Here is a 22201-nt window from a genome sequence, read left to right on the forward strand (position 1 = left end):
TACCGCACCCGTCATCACCGCATACACGCAGGCACTATCGCACCCATCATCACCCTACACACCAGCACTACCTCAGTGACGTCCCCGCTGACAGCGCGACTCCCTTCAGTGGCTGCATGGAGATGACAGGAGCGGCGGTGTTCTACGGCCACTCCTGTCAGCTTCATGTAGCAGAGCTGGATGCATTGCGGGACCTCGTGAGGATTACGCCGGACCTGGAGGGGTATTTGGGGATTAATAAAGTGGTGAAAGAGGGTGCTTTTTTGTCTTTTATTCCAAATAAAGTATTTTTTTCGGGTGTATGTTTTTATTTACTTTCACTTACAGGTTAATCATTGGGGGTGTCTCAGATGCCTATCATGGTTAACCTAGGACTTAGTGGCAGCTATGGGCTGCCATTAACTACTTATTCCTCCGATTTCCACCGCACCAGGGCAATTTGGGATGAGCCGGGTAGAGTCCCTGGACTGTCGCATCTAATGGATACGGCAATTCCGGGCGGCTGCTGGCTGATATTTTTAGGCTGGGGGGCTCCCCGTAAACGTGGGGCTCCCCATCCTGAGAATACCAGCCTTCAGCCATGTGGCTTTACCTTGGCTGGTATCAAAATTGGGGGGAGACCGCACTCCATTTTTTTAACTATTTATTTATTGTACTGCACGATATAGACACACCCACCGGCGGCTGTGATTAGTTGCAGTGAGACAGCTGTCACTCAGCATGGGGGCGTGTCTGACTGCAACCAATTATAGGCTCCAGTGCGGGGGGAAACAGGGAATACGAGATGGAATAATGAGCGGCCGGCATTTTAAAAAGAGGAGAAGCCGCCAGAGTAGTGTGACAGCTGTGCAGCTCTGTGCTGGTGATCGCTCAATGATCGGTGAGTATGAGAGAGGGGGTAGAGGGATAGACAGACAGAGAGAGTTAGAGACCCAGAGAGAAAGACCGACCAACAGACCGACTGCCAGAGAGAGATCGACAAACAGAGAGAGACCAACCGACCAACCGAGAGAGAGCGACCAGGAGTGATTTTAAACGATTAAGAACGTTCTGCTGGATATGCTGAGCATGCTCAGTAGAACGAGACGGAATCCTGCACTGGAATCCGTCGCTAAATGTATGGCGACAGAATCCAGTACCATAGACATTCATTATGCCTCTTACCGGATCCCGACGGAGTGTGTTTTTTTACAGCAACAAAAAAATGCTACATTCAGCCTTCCTTCTGCCCAACGGTCACTAACGGTCACCGACAAAACAACTGATGCACCGCGGGGCAGATGCAACGCAAGAACATCCACTGCAATTTTAATAGAAGCCTATGAGGAATAAATGGCTTCCTGCAACGGTTACCGTAATTCCTCAAGGCGGCGGATTGCAACGGATGCCGCACAACGTAAGTGTGAAAGTACCCTAATGCTGGAGCAGCTGTAGATTCTTATGTAAGCTGGCTCTGGCTGGGGTCTGGTTTAACGATCTATCTGGAAAATGTCCTTTTTCTGCAGTACTCAAATGCAGACCTTGCGTTGCTGTCTCTGAAAGAGGCTACTGTTTGTACTATATATGCCTCACGGATATGTGGAATGTGGTGGTACCTGAACAGACCGCCTTTGTATTGACCTGTACGCACGTTCATATTGGTTCCTCAGATAGCGTAACTCGGACGCAATCTCATTGCAAAAAGACTCCAGATAAAGAGGATTGCTTTAACTGAAAATCTTGTATTGATGATGATTACAGCAGGTACAAAGAGTAAATCTTCTCTGGTGAGCAAGCAACTTGTGCATTAAGATGGCTGTTTAAACACACTAATGATGAAGAAGGGAGGGGACAACTGACATCACAGAGCTACAGGGAGGAGAAAGGGACAAAATGCATGGAAAATAAAACCTTCTGCCTAGCAATAGAAAAGCAATACACACAGCAATGCAAACAGTAAACAATTCCCAAGTCGTGGGATATGACATATCCTTTTTGTCCATGTTAGAATTACAACCACAATTAAAGATTTTTTTTACAATATTGCTCAACCTCTCTCTATAAAATTCTTGAGACCACTCTGAGGTGTTCTCAAACTTTATTTATCTGATAAAAAATAATCTGCTACTGCAGTTGGGCAATATGAAAGAGGTAAGAACAAGAGTTTGGCATCCAAGCCGGCAGAATATCGTGTCTGAGGGTGGACCGCAGTCAGGGCATGTTCCATACAGTCTGTGACCAGGTGAAGCTTCGAATTGGTCCATGATAGGCCTTTTTCAAATGTCTTGCAATCTGTGTGAAAAAATGGTGAGTTTAGTAGTGAGTCAGTTGCTATAATAGTAGCCATGTACCACCATCAAAAACATTGCTTTGTACAGATGATGTTCACATTTAGGAAATTTCTTTAGTCTAAACTTGTAGGTTATAATTTGGTCAAGGTAATTGACCTCGGTGGGTGGGTCTATATCATGTAGTAAAATAAATAAATAAATAATATAAAACAAGGACGTGCGGTCCCCCCAAGTGATAACCAGGTGAGGTAAGCACATAGCAGCCGGCCGGTATTCTCAGGCTGGGGAGGGCAAGGACCATGGTTACTGCCCCCCCTCTCACAGCCGAGAATATCAGCTCGCTGCTGCCTTGAGAATGTTGCATCCATTAGATGCGACAGTCCCAGCAAGTCACCGTCTCTTCCCGATTGCCGTGATGTGGTGGCAATCGGGGTAATAAGGAGTTAATAGCAGCCCATAGCTGCCAGTAAGTCCAAGATTAGTAATGGCAGCGTTTATGACACACGATCACTAATCTGTCGGTAAAGTAAATAAACACAACACACCGAAAAATCCTTTATTTGAAAAAAAAAACACCAAAAAGCCCTTCTGTCACCACTTTATTAACCCCCCCAAATATCCAGGTTAAGTGAAATCCACACTGATTTAGCGATGTCTGTGAGCGAGTGCTCAATGCTGCCTCATTCCATGAACGATGCTGCAGGGGTAACTCCAGGTCATTTCTCATGGTCGGTGATGTCAACACATTACCGCTCACGAGAACTTCAGTGTTGCTGTAAAGCACAACTCATAGTGACGTCACTGATTGGCAGTAACCCTGCAAGAACTCAGATCCAAGCTCCCGCAGGATCACTGCTCTATCACACATACACTTGAGGGGGAAACACATACATCACAAATAAAAGTTGTAAAGGATCTATCTATCCATTATCTATTTACCTATCTATCTGGGGAGGAGTCCTGCGCGGATAATTTGCATATTCCCAGTGCCTTCTGGGATAAGTGAAGCGTCACCACGAGCTCAAGGAGAACCAGGTTTTGGCCGTTACAGCCGGAAGGAAGACTTCTGAAAACCAGGGGAGAAGTCCTGCGAGGATAATTTGCATATTCCCAGTGCCTTATGGGATAAGTGAAGAGTCACCGCGAGCCTGTCTTCTTCATTGTGAGGGTGAGTGAATAAAGTGTGAGCAAAAGTAAGTGTGGGTAGAATTGTTTGTATTTAGTTGTTTAATTACTTAACATTTGTTTAGTGCTATCTCCATTAGAAAATGTGCTCCACTATTGCTAATACGATCCAGTGTACATCTTGTCTCATGTATGCAGTCCTTGAAAAGCCGTTCGAGGGTGCATACTGTTCGAGATGTGCGCAAGTTGCACATTTGGAAGCCCAGATACTGGATCTAAATCAGCAGTTGGCAACTCTGAGATGCATTAGCAATATGGAAAGGAGTTTGCTGCTCACTGAGCAGCAGCTTGCTGGGTCAGATGTGGGGGAGGATCATAGTAGGGAGCTGCAGGATGGTGAGGTAGGTAGCTGGGTGACAGTTAGAAAGGGGGATAAAGGGAAAAGTGCTAGGAAGGCTAGTCCTGAACTGACACACTCCAATAGGTTTGCAAACTTGGCAGATGAGGGGGATGTCATTACAGGGGTAGCATTGCTGCAGCAAGGCATGACCTCTGAACGCCAGAGGAGTGTCTGCTCCAGTAAGGGGGGGAATAGGAGTGCAGGGCAGGCAAGACAGGTACTGGTAGTGGGGGACTCAATTATTAGGGGGACAGATAGGGCAATCTGTCACAAAGACAGGGATCACCGAACAGTGTGTGGTCTTCCTGGCGCTCGAGTTCGGCACATCGCTGATCGGGTTGACAGATTACTGGGAGGGGCTGGGGAGGACCCAGCGGTCATTGTACACATTGGCACAAATGACAAAGTTAGAGGTAGGTGGAAGGTCCTTAAAGATGATTTCAGGGAATTAGGTTGTAAGCTTAAAGCAAGGACTTCCAGGGTGGTATTTTCGGAAATACTACCTGTGCCACGAGCCACACGAGAGGCAAAGGGAGATTAGGGAGTTTAACAGGTGGCTCAGGAATTGGTGTAGGACGGAGGGTTTTGGGTTACTGGAGAATTGGGCCGACTTTTCAGTTGGCTACAGATTCTATGCTAGGGATGGGCTGTATCTTAATGGGAAGGGTGCAGCTGTGCTGGGGCAAAAGATGGCTAGAAGGTTGGAGGAGTATTTAAACTAGGAATGGGGGGCTAAGGTATTCCCTTTATAGAAGGGGAATGTAGTGCAGATAGTGACCAGGGCACAAGTAATAAAATGGGGGTGGTACAGGGGGAAGGGTTAGGACAGTAAGCAGGAATAGAGGTACAGAGTCATACATAACGTGCATGTACACTAATGCCCGACACCTCACAAATAAGGTGGAGGAATTAGAATTAATATTGTTGGAAAAAATTATGATATAGTGGGGATATCAGAGACATGGCTGGATGAGAGCTATGACTGGGCTGTTAATTTACAGGGTTATAGCCTATTTAGGAATGACCGTACAAATAAGCGAGGGGGAGGTATGTGTCTATATGTAAAATCATACCTAAAACCAATCCTACGTGACAACATATGTGAGGGTACTGAGAATGTAGAGTCCCTCTGGGTGGAGATAAGGGGGGGGGGAATGAATAATAAAATACTGATAGGGGTGTGTTATAAGATGCCGAATATTATGGAAGAGGCAGAGAATCTCCTCATAAAGCAAATTGATAAAGCAGCGAGTCTCGGAGAGGTAATTATTATGGGGAACTTTAACTATCCGGATATAAATTGGGTTACAGAAACTTGCAGTTCCAGCAAAGGAAATAGGTTTTTGATAACAGTGAAAGATAATTACCTTTCACAAATGGTACAGGACCCCACAAGAGGGGGAGCACTACTAGACCAATAGGCCAGACCGCATATCAAATATACAAGTTGTGGGTTACTTGGGGAATAGTGATCTCAAAATAATAAGTTTTCATGTATTCTTTAGTAAGATGTATAGTAGAGGGGCTACAAGGACACCAAACTTCAGGAAAGCAAATTTTAAACGGTTGAGAGATGATCTTTTATGAGTATCCTGAATAGGGCTTGTGCAGAAAATATACCCTATGGGAACAAACATGCTAGAAATAGGAGAAAACCCCTATGGCTAAATAGAGCTGTAAGGGAAGCAATAAAAGAAAAACAGAAAGCCTTAAAAGAATTAAAGAGAGTAGGTAGTGATGAGGCATTATATAATTGTAGAAAATTAAATAAAATATGTAAAAAGCAAATTAAGTTAGCTCAGTTTGAGACAGAGAGACTCACTGCGAGAGAAAGTAAAAAATAATCCTAAAATATTCTTTAACTACATAATCAGTAAAAAACTGAAAAGCGATAGTGTTGGCCCCCTTAAAAATAGTCTTGGTGAAATGGTGGAGGGGATGAGGGTAAAGCCAACCTGCTGAATGACTTTTTTTCTACAGTTTTTATATAAGAAAATGCCATGGCAGATGACATGACCAGTGATACCATAAATTCACCCTTGAATATTACCTGCTTAACCCAGCAGGAAGTACGCCGCCGCTTTGAAATCACTAAGGTTGACAAATCTCTGGGCCCGGATGGCATACACCCCAGAGTACTACAGGAATTGAGTTCTGTGATAGATAGACCATTATTTTTAATCTTCACAGATTCCTTAATAACAGGGTCGGTACCGCAGGACTGGCGCATAGCAAATGTGGTGCCAATATTCAAAAAGGGGACAAAAACTGAGCTGGGAAATTATAGGCCGGTAAGTTTAACCTCTACGGTTGGTAAAATCCTTGAGGGTCTCTTGAAAGATGCTATACTGGAGTATCTCAAGAAAAATAACCTTATGACAGAGTATCAACATGGGTTTATGAGGGATCGATCCTGTCAGACTCATTGATCAGCTTTTATGAAGAGGTAAGTTCAAGCCTGGACCAGGGAAATGTAGTGGATGTTGTGTATATGGACTTTTCAAAAGCTTTTGATACGGTGCCACACAAAAGGTTGGTACATAAAATGAGAATAATGGGTATAGGGGAAAATATGTGTAATTGGGTTAAAAACTGGCTCAGTGATAGGAAACAAAGGGTGGTTATTAATGGTACGTACTCGGACTGGGTCTCAGTTCATAGTGGGGTACCACAGGGGTCAGTATTGGGCCCGCTTCTTTTCAACATATTTATTAATGATCTCGTTGGGGGCATGCGGAGTAGAATTTCAATATTTGTAGATGATACTAAACTCTGCAGGGTAATCAATACAGAGGAGGATAATTTTATATTACAGGGAGATTTATGTAAATTGAAGGATTTGGCTGAGAAGTGGCAATTAAAGTCTAATGTAGATAAATGTAAGGTCATGCACTTGGGTAGAGGAAATAAAATTTATAATTATGTACTTAATTGTAGAACACTGGGTAAAACAGACACAGAAAGACTTGGGTGTATGGGTGGATGGTACTTAACTTTAGTGGACAGTGTCAGGCAACTGCTGCCAGGGCTAATAAAATAATGGGATGTATTAAAAGAGGTATAAGTGTTCATAAAAAAAATATAGTTCTACCTCTATACAAGTCACTAGTGCGACCGCACTTAGAATACTGTGTACAATTCTGGTCACCGATATATAAGAAGGACATAGCTGAACTGGAGAGGGTGCAGAGAAGAGCGACCAAGATGATTAGAGGAATGGGTGGGCTGCAATACCAAGTTAAACTTGGGGTTATTTAGTTTGGAAAAACGAAGGCTTAGGGGGGATCTAATCACAATGTATAAATATATGAGGGGACAGTACAGAGACCTTTCTAAAGATCTTTTTACACCTAGGCCTGCGACTGGAACACGGGGGCATCCGCTACGTCTTGAGGAAAGAAGGTTTAATCATAATCACAGATGAGGATTCTTTACTGTACGAGCAGTGAGACTATGGAACTCTCTGCCGCATGATGTTGTAATGAGTGATTCACTACTAACATTTAAGCAGAGCCTGGATGCCTTTCTTGAAAAATGTAATATTACCAGTTATATTAGATTTTATGACAGGGTGTTGATCCAGGGAACTAGTCTGATTGCTGTATGTGGAGTCAGGAAGGAATTTTTTTCCCCATTGGAGCTTGTTTGCCACATTGGGTTTATTTTGCCTTCCTCTGGATCAACATGTTAGGTTACGGGTTGAACTAGCTGGACTAAGGGGTACTTTGCACACTACGACATCGCAAGCCGATGCTGCGATGCCGAGTGCTATAGTCCCCGCCCCTGTCGCAGCAGCGATATGTGGTGATAGCTGGCGTAGCGAAAATTATCGCTACGCCAGCTTCACATGCACTCACCTTGCCCTGCAACGTCGCTTTGGCCGGCGACCCGCCTCCTTATTAAGGGGGCGGGCTGTGCGGCGTCATAGCGACGTCACACGGAAGGCGGCCAATAGAAGCGGAGGGGCGGAGATGAGCTGGACGTATACATCACGTCCACCTCCTTCCTTCCGCATAGCCGACAGGAGCCGCGGTCAAGCAGGTAGGAGATGTTCCTCGCTCCTGCGACTTCACACACAGCGATGTGTGCTGCCGCAGAAACGAGGAACAACATCGGGCCGTCGCAGCAAGGTAATTATGGTTTTCGCCGACGCTACACCGATGATACAATTACGACATTTTTGCATCGTATCATCTAGGCTTTACACACTACGATGTCGAGAGCGACGCAGGAAGTGCGTCACTTTCGACATGACCCCACCGACATCGCACCTGCAATGTCGTAGTGTGCAAAGTACCCCTTAGAGTCTCCCTTCAACCTTAAAAACTATGAAACTATGAAACTATCCATCCATTTATCTATTTATCCATCCATCCATCCATCCATTATCAATCTATCTATTCTGCTATCTATCTTTCTATCTATCTATCTATCCATTTACCCATCTATCTATCAATCCATTATCTATCTATCCAGCTATCTATTTATTTATCTATCTATTTATTTATCTATCCATCCATCCATCCATCTATCTGTCTATCTATCCATTATCTATCTGTCTATCTATCCATTATCTATGTATCTATCTATCTATCTATCTAATGGATAGATAGAAAGATAGATAGAGGGATAGAGGGATAGATAATGGATCGATAGATAGATAGATAATGGATAGATAGATAGATAGATAGATAGAAGGATAGATACAGTCATATGAAAAAGTTTGGGCACCCCTATTAATGTTAACTTTTTTTCTTTAGAACAATTTGGGTTTTTGCAACAGCTATTTCAGTTTCATATATCTAAAAACTGATGGACTGAGTAATATTTCTGGATTGAAATGAGGTTTATTGTACTAACAGAAAATGTGCAATCCGCAGTTAAACAAAATTTGACCAATGCAAAAGTATGGGCACCCTTATCAATTTCTTGATTTGAACACTCCTAACTACTTTTTACTGACTTACTAAAGCACTAAATTGGTTTTGTGACCTCATTGAGCTTTGAACTTCATAGGCAGGTGTATCCAATCATGAGAAAAGGTATTTAAGGTGGCCACTTGCAAGTTGTTCTCCTATTTGAATCTCCTATGAAGAGTGGCATCATGGGCTCCTCAAAACAACTCTCAAATGATCTGAAAACAAAGATTATTCAACATAGCTGTTCAGGGGAAGGATACAAAAAGTTGTCTCAGAGATTTAAACTGTCAGTTTCCACTGTGAGGAACATAGTAAGGAAATGGAAGAACACAGGTACAGTTCTTGTTAAGCCCAGAAGTGGCAGGCCAAGAAAATATCAGAAAGGCAGAGAAAAAGAATGGTGAGAACAGTCAAGGACAATCCACAGACCACCTCCAAAGACCTGCAGCATCATCTTGCTGCAGATGGTGTCAATGTGCATCGGTCAACAATACAGCGCACGTTGCACAAGGAGAAGCTGTATGGGAGAGTGATGCGAAAGAAGCCGTTTCTGCAAGCACGCCACAGAGTCGCCTGAGGTATGCAAAAGCACATTTGGACAAGCAAGTTACATTTTGGAAGAAGGTCCTGTGGACTGATGAAACAAAGATTGAGTTGTTTGGTCATACAAAAAGGCGTTATGCATGGAGGCAAAAAAACACGGCATTCCAATAAAAGCACTTGCTACCCACAGTAAAATTTGGTGGAGGTTCCATCATGCTTTGGGGCTGTGTGGCCAATGCCGGCACCGGGAATCTTGTTAAAGTTGAGGGTCGCATGGATTCAACTCAGTATCAGCAGATTCTTGACAATAATGTGCAAGAATCAGTGACAAAGTTGAAGTTACGCAGGGGATGGATATTTCAGCAAGACAATGATCGAAAACACCGCTCCAAATCTACTCAGGCATTCATGCAGAGGAACAATTACAATGTTCTGGAATGGCCATCCCAGTTACCAGACCTGAATATCATTGAAAATCTGGGGGATGATTTGAAGCGTGCTGTCCATGCTCGGCAACCATCAAACTTAACTGAACTGGAATTGTTTTGTAAACAGGAATGGTCAAATATACCTTCATGCAGGATCCAGGAACTCATTAAAAGCTACAGGAAGCGACTAGAGGCTGTTATATTTGCAAAAGGAGGATCTACAAAATATTAATGTCACTTTTATGTTGAGGTGCCCATACTTATGCACCTGTCAAATTTTGTTTAAATGCGGATTGCACATTTTCTGTTAGGACAATAAACCTCATTTCAATCCAGAAATATTACTCAGTCCATCAGTTATTAGATATATGAAACTGAAATAGCTGTTGCAAGAATCCAAATTGTTATAAAGAAACAAGGTTAACATTAATGGGGGTGCCCAAACTTTTTCATATGACTGTAGATGGGTAGATAGATAAAGGATAGATAAATTGATAGATAGACAGGCAAACCGATGTCAAACACATATATAATGTCCCACCTCCCTGCATATTCTAAGCTGGCACCCTTTAGTGACTTTCATGTGGCACTAAAGGGTGCCTAGCGTTGTATTAAGCCAAAAAAATAAATAATTTAAAAAAAACCCGACGTGGGGTCCCCCCATTTTTGATAGCTAGCTAGGGTAAATCAGATGGCTGCAGCCTGTAGACCACAGCTGGCAGCTTTACCTTTGTTGAGGATCCAATTTGGAGGGCCCCCAGGCTCTTTTTTATAATTATTTATAAACAAATAATTTAAAAAAAAAAGTGGGGTTCCCCCCAAATTGGTTCACTAGCCAAGGTAAAGCGGACAGCAGTGGTCTGGTATTCTCAGGGTGGAAAGGTCCATAGTTATTGGCCCTTCCCAGCCTAAAAATAGCAGGCCGCAGCTGCCCCAGAAGTGGCGCCTCCATTAGATGTGCCAATCCTGGTTGTTCGCCCCAGCTCATCCCGTTGCCCTAATGCGGTGGCAAACGTGGTAATAAATAGGGTTGATACCAGATGTGTAATGTCACCTGACATCAAGCCCAGCAGTTTGTGATGTCATGGTATCTATCAGATACCCGACATCACAAACTGTCAGTAATAAAAATAGAATAAAAAAATAGACAAAAAAAAAATTAAAAAAAACACTCCCCAAACATTCCCTCTTTCACCAATTTATTGTAAAGAAAAAAAATACCCCTGTAATACATTTTGGAAGTATCACGATGACTCTGGACTTTCTAGAATATGGGGGGCCCGCCCAAGGAACATATCCCCCATTTTCTAGGAGTGCAGACCCTCCATGTGAGGAGTGTGGATGCAAAGAATCTGCATCTACTCTCCCCGCGTCCACATCAGCAGTGTCCATGTAGCCAGCACAGCTCTCACTGAACACAGGAAGCTGAGCTGACAGCCGGGCTCTGCGCATGCGCCCAGCGTTTATTGTTAAGGAGGAGAGATCACGGGGGATCAACGCTGCAAAAAAGTAAAGACACTGGGGGAACACTGGGAAACACTGGGCGGTATGGGGGGGTGACTTAGCTGGACCCATGTCGCATGTGTCATGACAGAAATCAGAGGAAGAGGGTGAATGCGGGCGGCGTGTTGGTGTGCGCCCTGTCATCTTGGATAAATCGTGAGGGGGCAGAAATGCAGTCACACACCTTCTACAGGCTGTGCCCATACGGTTTCTGCATTTTGCCATCCATTTCAGCCTCTTCCTCAGTCACCACAGCTCACCGACGGGTCCAACATGAAATTCTTCTGGTTTTCCATAGACTTACATTGGGGGTCGAATACTCGCGAATACTCGAATAGCGGCGAGGTACTCACCGGATATTCAGCGAAGTGAATAATTTGATCATGCCTAAATATTAACCGTCAGTGTTGTTTCATCAGTGATTTTTTTTTTTTTTTACCCAGAAGCTGCTTCAATTCATTCTTAGACATAAAAACAATTTTTATTAAATTTGTTTAAAAATCAAAACCATCCCACACCATGAACAAATAACACAAAATCCCAGGACTATGTGACAACCTCAATAATAAATACTATAAAAGAATACACCTTCAAAGTATCGGTTAATAGTGTTAAATAAAGGGCAGCAATTCTAAATTACCCTTGGTCTTTATTTCCACTACCTGCCAATAGAGATATAACTGACGTAACGCGCACCCTAAAGGTAAATGCTGACCCCATTCCTCAGGTTGAGGTAGCTTCTGGGTAAAAAAATTGGATTTCTCTGCCTTATTTTGAATCTGATTTCAAGTGTTGTTCAGCGATTTTCATGTATGAAAAAAGCCCCATAATAAAATGCAAATCATCTTCTATCCTTTGTAATTTTAATCACCATTAGTGCAGATTGCACAATGGTGTCATAATTTTCACAGACCCATAGACTTGTATGTATAATTTCAATCTGTAACTCGGATCAAATCGAACGCATCTCTGTGAAAATATGGTCATGAGAACACCACCCCCAGACTATAATAGGTACGTGTTCTAACCGTGAAAAACAAAGGTAAAACACGTACGTGGCTCAAAGATGCATGAAGGGGGCAGCACAGTTGTATGCCAATAATTGTGTCCACGTAAAGGCGTGGAGGTAAGTTACAGTACAGTAACTATCAAGCGGTGTTAAAAAAAAAAAAAAAATCTATCCACACAATATCTTTGACAAATCATCATAAACTCTTAGCTTGCCAAGCCTGCATGTTTATTCCAGCATGAAGGGATAAATAAGCAGTTGCCAGGTTGTTCAACATGAAAGAACCTACGTTTTCCTCAAATCTACCATCAGGAAGAACTATGGAGGTTACCACACGCTAGATCCTTATACTGTAAATTGATCAATACATAGTGTATCTGCTGATTTCTTTTAATATGTCCACCTTTACATTATGACTGATTTTTTTATATACAGAATATCCTGACACTGAGCAATTTTCTATAGTTTAGGATCCTCTCACATCGGCGTTTAAAAAAAAAATCGGTTCCATTCTCATCCAGAATAGTGGGATGAGTGATATCTGTTTGATATTCTGTATGCCATGTGGGGTTGCGAGTTTTTTCTCACCTAGCATCCATATGACAGATGTTTTTTTTCACTTTGCACTTATCCATTTTATATCCCACTGTGATAATGTGTCGCCCTGGGCAAGCCAGGGGACACAGGTCATTACACCACCACACCCTACATCCCAGTTAGGAACACCAAAGCTAACCAAAAATCCTTGTTGCCTTCCTCCAGAGGCTGATGATTCACACCAGGGGGTGGGCCAGGCGGTTGGCTCCGCCCACCGAGGAGTTCACAGCTCTGGAGGCGGGAGAAACCAGGCAGTGCAGTCCAGTGAGGGACATGAAAGAGTGAACAAGAGAGTAGCCCAGGCAGGGCTTGAGTAAACAGCTAAGAGGAGTAAACAGAAAGTAAAGTGGTAAAGGAGGAAAGCAAGAGTTGTGACAGGAAAGAAAGAGAGCGAAAAGCCTGAAGTGGTCCAGCTGTGTGTAGGACCGGGTCAGCAAGGTCAGCAACGACGGTGACTGTCCAGAGGGGTGACTGTTCGGGAGTTCCTGGAAGGACCGCGGACGGGTAGTGACCCGGCGGTCTGGAGCAGCGTGCAAAGGGCAGTCAGCACCAGGGCAGGGGCCTCTCGGACCCCGGCAAGGCTAGGAGTCGCCATAATTTGCCGAATCCGTCAGTGAAGGGGACGTAGATCCCCCAACAACCAAGTCCCGATTGAAGGCAACAGTCCAACCATTAAGGAGGAACACCGCCACCGCCAAGGCACCAGTTCCTCAGGGCCAGCGTCTGCGGGCAAAGTAGAGCTCCTCCGGTCCAGCTTGAAGCCGGGGAGCGGGTTACCAGTGGGAACCCATCGCTACCAACTTAGAAACAACAGGTGCAGGTCACAGGGACATCACCGTTACCTACTGGGAGAGCAAGTGCAGCCGTTCGTGGGAACCGTCTTTCCAGCCGTGTGGTTTACCGTAAAACTGTGTCAACGTCTCAGGCTGAGTGAGTACCACAGTGCCGCAAGGCACAGCGCTGCCCCCGCGTCCCTGCGCCCACCAGGCCCTGCACCTCCCTCACTATCACCGGGCCCCGGGATCACCAACCCCTACCCACGGAGGGGCAACGCAACATCTCGCTGCTACACACCATCGTTCCCGGGCCTATAGAGCAGCGGTGGTGAAATCACCACAACCGTGGGTGGCGTCACGGACAATAAACAATTCCCACACCCAACAACCCCCTTTCACTCACGGGCGAGGAGTGCCGCTCGAGAACCCCCGGGATCCGGCCCACCGCTCGAGCCACCACTGAGCAGCAGCCGCCGGACCCGAGCAGAAGGGGTGAGCGTAGTGTGCTGACACCCTCCTCCCCGCCCGCGACAACTTGGCGTCATGAACAGGATCTTACCGCTCTGCCGTCTGGTAGAGGTGCGCCTTGTTACCGCCGGAGGTATCCGGCAGAAAAATTTCAGAAGCCGCTATCTTTGGCGCGAAAAGTTCCCGCTCGAGCGTCTTCTCGAGTAGCAGAGGCGCGAAGGCCAAAACCCCGCCCCGAGAGAGGAGGGGCCGAAAAGAGCTAAGGGGGACGCGATGGCGGCTGGCTGCATGTAGCTGCAGCTATAAAAGCAGGGACGCCAGAACTCTGCAGACATACCGTTCCTGGAAGAAGAAGCCATCATGTGGATGCCGTCCCGCGACACCGTAGCCCCCGCGCCTGGAACCGCGGCGTGGGTGGAAATCCGAACCGCGCAGCTCTACCAACGGCTGCAGGTCAGGATACAGCTCCTCATGGAGGAGTGAGAGACCGACATGGCGGACGTTATAGCCACCGTGCGGAGACGCGAGGAGGAAGCGGAGAAAGGGAGGGTGAGTGACCCACGTCCCGATGCCCTGGAAGGGCCGGTCATCGCGGCTGCGGGGCCCGGTCCAAGCCCTCTCCCCCCGTTGCCTCCCTCGCCACCCGTCTCGGAGGCCGTGAGCCCGCCACTAGGCCTGCTACCACCACAACCGGTAGCAATACCCAGCGTCCCCACCCAGGCGGACCGACCTGTAGCCGGAGCCCGCAGTAAACCGGAGGTGTTACCGTGGAAGATTCCGAAGGTTGAACCGGAGGCATCCCTTGAACAATCTCCTGAGCCGGAGCCGATGACCCACTCCGAGCCGAAGGCCCAGCAGCGGAAAGCCCCTATGCCCATCCCCCACACCTCGGCTGAGGTAGCGCCGGGTTGTTGCTGCAAGGCAGCGCCCAAGGCCAAGACACCGCGGGACACGCCGCCCAGATTCCTGATAGTGGGCAACGTCCAGAATGTCCCGCGGGGCCCGACCCGTGCGCCGGCACTCGCAGCAGCGCCGTATTGGGATAGGGAGCCGGTACCGCTGGGCCTGGAAATCGCTGAGAGGGAACGAAAGAAGGCCAAGCTGGTGGCCCGAGCTATTAAAGAAAAAGAAAACCTCCGGCAAGCGACATTCCGTGTCCGGGGACCGCTGTACGAGGGGCAGGTGAGGCGGTTTGATGTCCGCCGGGGCTACGGGTTCATCTACGAGCCGGGCCTGGAGGCCGAAGTGTTTGTAGCCTGGCGGGATGTGAATGCCCACCTACCTGAGGAGCATCCCGGCAGCAACCTCATGCCTGGAGACCTCGTTCAGTATACCCGACACTGCGGAGAGAGGGGGTGGTTTGCCCTGGATGTGAAGCTACGGGGCAGCCAGGAAAGCCGAGTGGGTCCGGCACCCCCTCCCTCGGATGAAGTTGAAGGCCTGGAGTAGGGCAGCGGAGCACCGTTGTCCAGTCCCCGTTGGGACCACCATTTTGTTTGAAGTTGAAAAAGTTTGTTTGAAAGTTCTGCTAATGATGAAAATGATACCGAGTACCTCACCTTATTATCTGTGTGATTTGCAACCGGCCGGAGCCGGCACCGTTGTCCCTGTGGGGACCGTTTAAAAGTTGTTTTGCATGGGAACTATCCATGGACAAGCCCGTGAACTTGCAGGGCAACCACAAACGTTAGTGGTTTGTAAATAAGTTGTTTGCCGTTACCGTTTTCCGCAATGCCGCCTCCGGAGAGGCAGGTTGGAGGGAGGGCCCTCAGCAGAGCAGGCTGGGGCCCAGCCACCAAAGGAACCAGTGGCTACCCTCTGGAGGGAAAGGACCGATCCCGCTCGGGTACCGTGTGCTGGACTGTGGGTCAAGGGGTGCTGCATGGGCTTTAGGGGCAGCATCAGGGCCAGGTTGCTTGGGTGGGAGAGAGCGGAAACCGTAACCGTAAACCGTTTGCAACGTTTAAGAAATGTGCCTCCCGTTATGGGAAGATTCATTAAAAATGTACATATGTTATTTTACCATGTTATCTTTTACAGAAAAATAAAACCGGTGTTGGACGGCAGCCCGCGGACGGTCTGCATTTTGCTAAGGGGGAATGTGTCGCCCTGGGCAAGCCAGGGGACACAGGTCATTACACCACCACACCCTACATCCCAGTTAGGAACACCAAAGCTAACCAAAAATCCTTGTTGCCTTCCTCCAGAGGCTGATGATTCACACCAGGGGGTGGGCCAGGCGGTTGGCTCCGCCCACCGAGGAGTTCACAGCTCTGGAGGTGGGAGAAACCAGGCAGTGCAGTCCAGTGAGGGACATGAAAGAGTGAACAAGAGAGTAGCCCAGGCAGGGCTTGAGTAAACAGCTAAGAGGAGTAAACAGAAAGTAAAGTGGTAAAGGAGGAAAGCAAGAGTGGTGACAGGAAAGAAAGAGAGCGAAAAGCCTGAAGTGGTCCAGCTGTGTGTAGGACCGGGTCAGCAAGGTCAGCAACGATGGTGACTGTCCAGAGGGGTGACTGTTCGGGAGCTCCTGGAAGGACCGCGGACGGGTAGTGACCCGGCGGTCTGGAACAGCGTGCAAAGGGCAGTCAGCACCAGGGCAGGGGCCTCTCGGACCCCGGCAAGGCTAGGAGTCGCCATAATTTGCCGAATCCGTCAGTGAAGGGGACGTAGATCCCCCAACAACCAAGTCCCGATTAAAGGCAACAGTCCAACCATTAAGGAGGAACACCGCCACCGCCAAGGCACCAGTTCCTCAGGGCCAGCGTCTGCGGGCAAAGTAAAGCTCCTCCGGTCCAGCTTGAAGCCGGGGAGCGGGTTACCGGTGGGATCCCATCGCTACCAACTTAGAAACAACAGGTGCAGGTCAGAGGGACATCACCGTTACCTACTGGGAGAGCAAGTGCAGCCGTTCGTGGGAACCGTCTTTCCAGCCATGTGGTTTACCATAAAACTGTGTCAACGTCTCAGGCTGAGTGAGTACCACAGTGCCGCAAGGCACAGCGCTGCCCCCGCGTCCCTGCGCCCACCAGGCCCTGCACCTCCCTCACTATCACCGGGCCCCGGGATCACCAACCCCTACCCACGGAGGGGCAACGCAACATCTCGCTGCTACACACCATCGTCCCCGGGCCTATAGAGCAGCGGTGGTGAAATCACCACAACCGTGGGTGGCGTCACGGACAATAAACAATTCCCACACCCAACAACCCCCTTTCACTCACGGGCGAGGAGTGCCGCTCGAGAACCCCTGGGATCCGGCCCACTGCTCGAGCCACCACTGAGCAGCAGCCGCCGGACCCGAGCAGAAGGGGTGAGTGTAGTGTGCTGACACCCTCCTCCCCGCCCGCGACAATAACACCCTAAAGGGTACTTTACCTGCTGCGATATTGTTACCGATATCGCAAGCGATCGTACCCACCCCCTTTGGTTGTGCGACACGGGCAAATAGCTGCCCGCGCTGCACAACTTCTCTTACACCCGTCACACGGATTTACCTGCCCTGCGACGTCGCTCTGGCCGGCGAACCGCCTCCTTTCTAAGGGGGCGGTTTGTGCGGCGTCACAGTGACGTCACACGGCAGCCGTCCAATAGAAGCGGAGGGGCGGAGGTGAGCGGGACGTAATCTCCCACCCACCTCGTTCCTTCCGCATTGCCGGTGGAGGCAGGTAAGGAGATGTTTGTCGCTCCTGTGGTGTCACACATAGCGATGTGTGCTGCCACAGGAACGACAAACAACATCGTACCTGTCGCAGCAGCGATATTAAAGAAATCAGCGACGTGTCAACGAGCAACGATTTTTCACATTTTTGTGCTCATTGATCGTCGCTTGTGTTACACGCTGCGATGTCGGTAACGGCGCCGGATGTGCAACACTACCGACGTGACCCCGACGATATATCATTACCGATATCGCAGCGTGTAAAGCACCCTTTACTCTTATCATTTCAAGGTAATGTTTAATCCCGTTAGCGCCTAGCACGGGGATTTTCATGATAACACAAAGCCTAATTCAATATAGTAAGGTTTCTTAAGTGAATGGGTTAATAAGCTCCTGTGGTAATTGTTTTTCTGCCTGGCAACGAGAGCAGCTGATTGGGGACCAATCAGCTGTCTGCGCGCCAGTTTTAACAGCTGGGGTTGGTCCTTTGAAATTATTGCGCGGGCATTTTGGTTATAAATACCCCGGGTTTTAATCAGCTGGGTCAGTCCAGCTGATGAAGAGGAAGAATTTCCAGAATGGAAGAACTGCTCCAGCAAGTTCTGAGGCGAGCGGGAGAAGCCAACGGCGCGGAATGGATGAAGACCTGCCTGGCCGGAGCTGGTTCTGCTGTCGCTGCTGTTCCGGTTCCTACTGGAGCAGCGGTGGATCAGCGGAATGCAGGCTCGGTTGTCGCCGGCATTGAGGACGAGCGGAGAATAAAAAGGCACAGAAGAAGCAAAGGAGCTTACTCACCGCCGGTGGTCGCCAGAAGATCCAGCGGTGGTCGGAAGTCCGGTGGCCGTTCTTCAGGTCGGGCGAAGAAGACGTCTGCAGCCGCGTTGCCAGAGCAGGAGAAGAATGCCGCCGGAAGAAGCCGCTCGCGGACATCGCAAGATTCCAACCGGCCGTGTAACTGGGACGCGACCGGATGTGACGCTGAGGTGGGCGGCACTTCCGGTCTATGGGCGGAAGCAGAGAGCCCATTCTCCACATTATCCGGTGACCGGCGGCCAGGTAGCAGGGTATCGCCACCGCTACCGCAAAAGTGCTGTCATGGTGCGCCAATGGTCCTGCAAGCTTGGTCGTCGGAAGGATCGGATAGCGAGAGCGGCAAGGCAACTGGATCGGCTGAGCTGGCTGCAGGAACAGGAGGCGACGTCGCTGATCGGCAGGAGGTCCCGTCGGTGCATGAGGAGCCTTCTAGGAGCGGTGAGAGAATATTCCCATGTAATAGTAATAATATGTTTAATAATTATGACTCTTTAAGGGATCTGATTGGTAGTGTAGTGGCAGAGTGCTTACATAAGGAGGGTAATTACACACACCATAGTACACACACTTTAAATCCAATCGCAAATCATAATGGTATTCCTCAATCATTTTTTAAGGAAGCCATTATGTGTCAGCCTTCTCCTTTGGGCTTTCATCTGTCAGTTAGTTTGAAAGAAAAAATCTGGAATAAGGAGTATGTAGATTTATATGCATTATTACCTATGGGTAAGGAGCAGTATCGCTCTGGCTCAGAGACCAAAGGTGAAAGCGACGGTGATAAGAGGAAGGTGGTTAAGTCGTTACACAATTGGTTACAAGCCTTTGCGATATATGCTGCGGTATTAGGGGAAAAGGATCACAGTTGTTGCAGTGGGCTTTTTCAGCATTTGGATGCGGTGCTGGAGGCTTATTGCAACTTCGGGGGTATAGACTGGCTGTCGTATGACAAATCATTTTGTCAAAAGATGGCGGTTCATTCTAATATGAGATGGGGTAACAAGGACGTTGTGCTTTGGCTTAACTTCATGTTACCACAGAGATCTGGATTGGTCAGACAAAATGCTAATTTGCCGGTTAAAAAAGGCTTCTGTTTTGCTTTTAACGAATCGGCATGCAAGTGGCTGACCAATTGTAGATTTAAACACGAATGTTCAGGATGTGGGGGTTCTCACCCGCTTTTCAAATATTTTAAAAGGGGGCCACAGGCGGGTCAGCAGCCTAGCAACAATTCCCGTGAGTTTTTTCTTAAAAGCTCAGACTCCAGTGAAATGGGAAAGAATGATCCCATGGCTAAAGCGATACCCTGACAGGGAGAAAGCCATCATAGTGCGTAATGGTTTTGAGTTTGGTTTTCCTGTTCCAAGTTTTAAAGGAATAGGTTGTCTTCATGTTTCTAACCTTCTTTCGGTTAGGTCGCATGAAGAATTTATGTTGAAGCACATCAAAAAGGAATTTAGTTTAGGGAGGCTAGCGGGTCCATTTGATAGCCCTCCATTTCCAAACTTTCGGTTATCACCTTTAGGTATCGTGCCTAAAAAAGAGGCAGGTTCCTTTAGGGTAATTCATCATTTGTCATACCCTAAGGGGCAATCTGTCAATGATGAAGTGGATAAAGCTGTAGCGTCAGTTCATTACGCTACATTTGATATGGCAGTTGATCTGTTAAGAAGGTTTGGTCAAGGAGCGCTATTAGCCAAATCGGATATAAAATCTGCCTTTCGATTATTACCTGTTCATCCAATGGGTTTTAATTCTTTAGGGTTTTCTTTTGGGGGTAGTTTTTATTTTAACAGGTGCCTTCCCATGGGGTTTTCTTTGTCTTGCTTTTATTTTGAATGTTTTTCTTCATTTTTAGAGTGGGTAGTGCAGGAGTCCGTGCCTAGTGGCGGAATCTTGCACTATCTGGATGATTTTTTGTTTGTAGGTTCTGGAAGTTCAGATGTTTGTTTTGTTTTGCTAGATAGGTTTTTGTCTTTGATGAAGGGTTTTGGAATTCCAATTGCAGAAGAAAAGACAGTTTTCCCTTGTCACAATTTAGAATTTTTAGGGATTTCTATTGATTCCGTAGCTACGCAGTGTAGCTTGCCAGCTGATAAGTTAATAAAATTACAAGGTTTGGTTGATTCGGTGGTGAGTAAAAAGAAGGTCACGCTAAGAGAGATGCAGTGCCTGTTGGGTTCTTTGAATTTCGCCTTAAAAATCATTCCGATGGGGCGCGTTTTTTGCAGAAGGTTGTATGATAGCACGATTGGTTTGTCATCTGTTAATGCCCATATTAGAGTTTCAGCCGAGATGAGATCTGATTTGATGGTTTGGCAGAGGTTTTTGTTGGAGTTTAATGGTATTAGCTGCTTTCAGGAGGTTTTTTGCTTGGCTCAAGAATTACAAGTAGAACTTCATGTGGATATAAGTGCAGGTTTTTTGGTGAGTTTCAAGGAGAGTTGGTGTTTGGAGTCATAGCCGGTAAAGTGGTGTCAGTTGGGTTTGAATGCTAAGAGATCAGTGGTTGAATTGTTTGCTATTTTGGTGGTTCTGTCTTTATGGGGTAATGATTTAGCTAATAGGCGCATTGCATTTCAGTCGGCTGATAAAGGGGTAGTTTTTTGCATCAATACTTTATCATCTAAATGTATATGGGCTACGAAGGTATTGAGGCAGATAGTTTTTCTTTGTTTTAGATTCAACATTTGGTTGAAGGCGTCTTTGGTTAGTGAATGCTTCGAATTTTCTTGTCCCTCTTTTTTACAGCGGTTAGAGTCCAGAAACTCGGAGTTGCTGGAGGAAGTTGTAAGACTGTATTTCCCGGTGGAGTTGTGGGACATTCTTTGGACTTGATTCCAATGTTTATTAGCAACTCTATTGCGGCAAGCACTTGGACGGCTTATGCTGCCGCATGGGAGAGATGGTTGGAATTCTGTAAAGCAAGGGGTTTTTGTGGCTATGCTGCGAAAGTGTCAACTGCTTTGGAGTATATACAGTTTGTGCTGTCCAATGGCATTAGTTATTCTGCGTTACATAAGGCGCTTGCTGGTATTTCATTTTTTCTTAAATTATATGGTAGTGAGTCTTTGATTTCCTTCTTTGCTATCAAGCAAGCGCTTAAGGGGTTAAAAAGGGATAATTGCCGTCCAGATGATAGGCACCCTATTTCCTTTGATATGTTATCGAAGTTATGGCAGGCTTTGGGGGTTGTTTGTACAGATTTTTTCGAAGCCAGTTTATTCAGAGCTGCGTTTGTACTGGCTTTCTTTGCTACTCTTAGGATTGGCGAATTGATGTCTCGTAGCAAAAATAAGTTAGGGGGTCTGAGATTGCAAGATGTTAGAGTTTTAATTCATATTGTTTAATTTTTATTGCTGTGTCTAAGACGGATCAGGGGGGAAAAGGGCATTGGATCAAGTTATTTTGTGTTTAAGATTCCCCTGTTTGTCCAGTTCAGAACTTACGACTATGGGTCTTGTTGCGCCCCTCTGGTAAGGGTCCATTGTTTATTCATTCTTCTGGTTTACCATCTACAAAATTTCAGTTTGGTACATTGTTAAGGCGGTGTCTATCACATTTGGGTTTTGCACATTACAAAATTTCTTCTCATTCCTTCCGGATTGGTGCAGCTACTGTCGCCGCTTCGTTGGGATTGAATATAAAGAAAATCATGCAATTGGGTAGGTGGAATTTGGGTCGCTATAAAATTT

General features: G+C 46.8%; 1 protein-coding gene across 2 annotated transcripts in view; it reads right to left on the reverse strand.

Moving 5' to 3' along the window:
- Positions 1-1701: 1701 nt before the first annotated feature.
- Positions 1702-22201, reverse strand: part of LOC142290490 (retinol dehydrogenase 16-like) — a 118432-nt gene continuing 97932 nt past the window's right edge. For both annotated transcript variants that reach the window (XM_075334451.1, XM_075334450.1), the window contains one exon: positions 1702-2271. In XM_075334451.1, coding sequence (XP_075190566.1) covers positions 2078-2271 — 194 coding nt within the window. In that variant the 3' untranslated portion in view covers positions 1702-2077. The remainder of the gene's footprint in view (positions 2272-22201) is intronic.

The sequence above is a fragment of the Anomaloglossus baeobatrachus genome, chromosome 2 (genome assembly GCF_048569485.1).
Source record: "Anomaloglossus baeobatrachus isolate aAnoBae1 chromosome 2, aAnoBae1.hap1, whole genome shotgun sequence".
Classification (NCBI taxonomy): Eukaryota; Metazoa; Chordata; class Amphibia; order Anura; family Aromobatidae; genus Anomaloglossus; species Anomaloglossus baeobatrachus.